The sequence below is a fragment of the Phaethon lepturus genome, unplaced genomic scaffold, assembly GCF_000687285.1.
Source record: "Phaethon lepturus isolate BGI_N335 unplaced genomic scaffold, ASM68728v1 scaffold40900, whole genome shotgun sequence".
Taxonomy (NCBI): domain Eukaryota; kingdom Metazoa; phylum Chordata; class Aves; order Phaethontiformes; family Phaethontidae; genus Phaethon; species Phaethon lepturus.
Window position 1 is genome coordinate 1 of NW_010514807.1, and position 1,219 is coordinate 1,219.

General features: G+C 62.8%; 1 protein-coding gene across 1 annotated transcript; it reads left to right on the forward strand.

The window, feature by feature from the left end:
• Positions 1-3: 3 nt before the first annotated feature.
• On the forward strand, positions 4-1,211 carry SLC52A3 (solute carrier family 52 (riboflavin transporter), member 3; the record flags this gene model as incomplete). Its single annotated transcript, XM_010294033.1, has 2 exons — positions 4-896; positions 1,145-1,211. Coding segments are annotated over 2 exons (960 nt in total), but the record flags the coding sequence as incomplete, so codon positions are not given.
• Positions 1,212-1,219: the final 8 nt, after the last annotated feature.

The window sequence follows — 1,219 nt, forward strand, 5'->3', positions numbered from 1 at the left end:
TCCTACATCACCATCATCATCCAGATGGCCAACGTGGGGCCGCTCTTTGTCACCCTCATGCACCGCTTTCGACCCGGCTTGCTGAAGGAGGTGGCCGTTATCTATGTGATCTTGTCCACGGGTGTTGTGGCCTGCTTGCTCCTGGCCTTCCTCTGGAACTACACGACCACCATCGCCGGGAAGCCCCACAGCACCGCCTTCCTGCTCCTCACCTTCTTTCTGGCCCTGGTGGACTGCACCTCCTCTGTCACCTTCTTGCCCTTCATGATGCAGCTGCAGCCCCAGTACCTGACCACCTTCTTCACAGGTGAAGGGCTCAGCGGGCTGATCCCTGCTCTCATCGCCCTGGGCCAGGGCTCCAGCATCTCCAGCTGCGTCAACATCACCCACTTGGTCAACGTCACCATCGGCAACGAGACCATGGAGACCACCGTCTTCCAGCTGAAGACCCGCTACCTCCCGGCCAACTTCTCCACCCTCCTCTTCTTCCTCCTCCTGACTGCAATGATGCTGGCCTGCTTGCTGGCCTTCTTCTTCCTCACCAGGAAGCCCAAGGTGTGGGAGCTCTCCCAGCAGCAGCTGTTTCCCAGCAGCATCATGCTGAGCTCATTTGACCAGATCCCTGACGAGGGAGCTGGCTCGCGGCTGAGCAGAGGCTGCCGATGCCCGAAGGATGCCAATGGCATCCCGCCAGAGAAGGTCTCCTACTCCCTGGCCAAGCTCACCTTCATCTCCCTCCTCATCGCTTGGGTCAGCGCTCTGACGAACGGGGTCCTGCCGTCTGTGCAGTCCTACTCCTGCCTGCCCTACGGCAACATCGCCTACCACCTCGCTGCCACGCTGAGCTCCATGGCCAACCCCCTCGCCTGCATCGTGGCCATGGTCCTGCCCGGCAGGTGGGTAATGGGATGCTGGGGGCCATGGTGGGGTGCGCCCCGGGGGCTTCTGCCCTAGGAATAGCCCCTGCTTTGCAATGGGGTGGGGGGAGAGGGTCCTCAGGGTGCTGGTGCCCTGGCAGCAGGGGCACCCCAGGAAAGGAGGATGGGGTCCACATGGAGCCGGTTAGCCCGTGCCACGGGGTCTGTGCCGCTCGCTGGGGCTGGGCTGGCAGCGCTCCCTGGTGTCACCCACGTGTCCCTTGCAGGTCCCTGGCCCTGCTGAGCACCCTCACCATGGTGGGGACAGGCTTTGGCGCCTACAACATGGCTGTCGCGGTGAT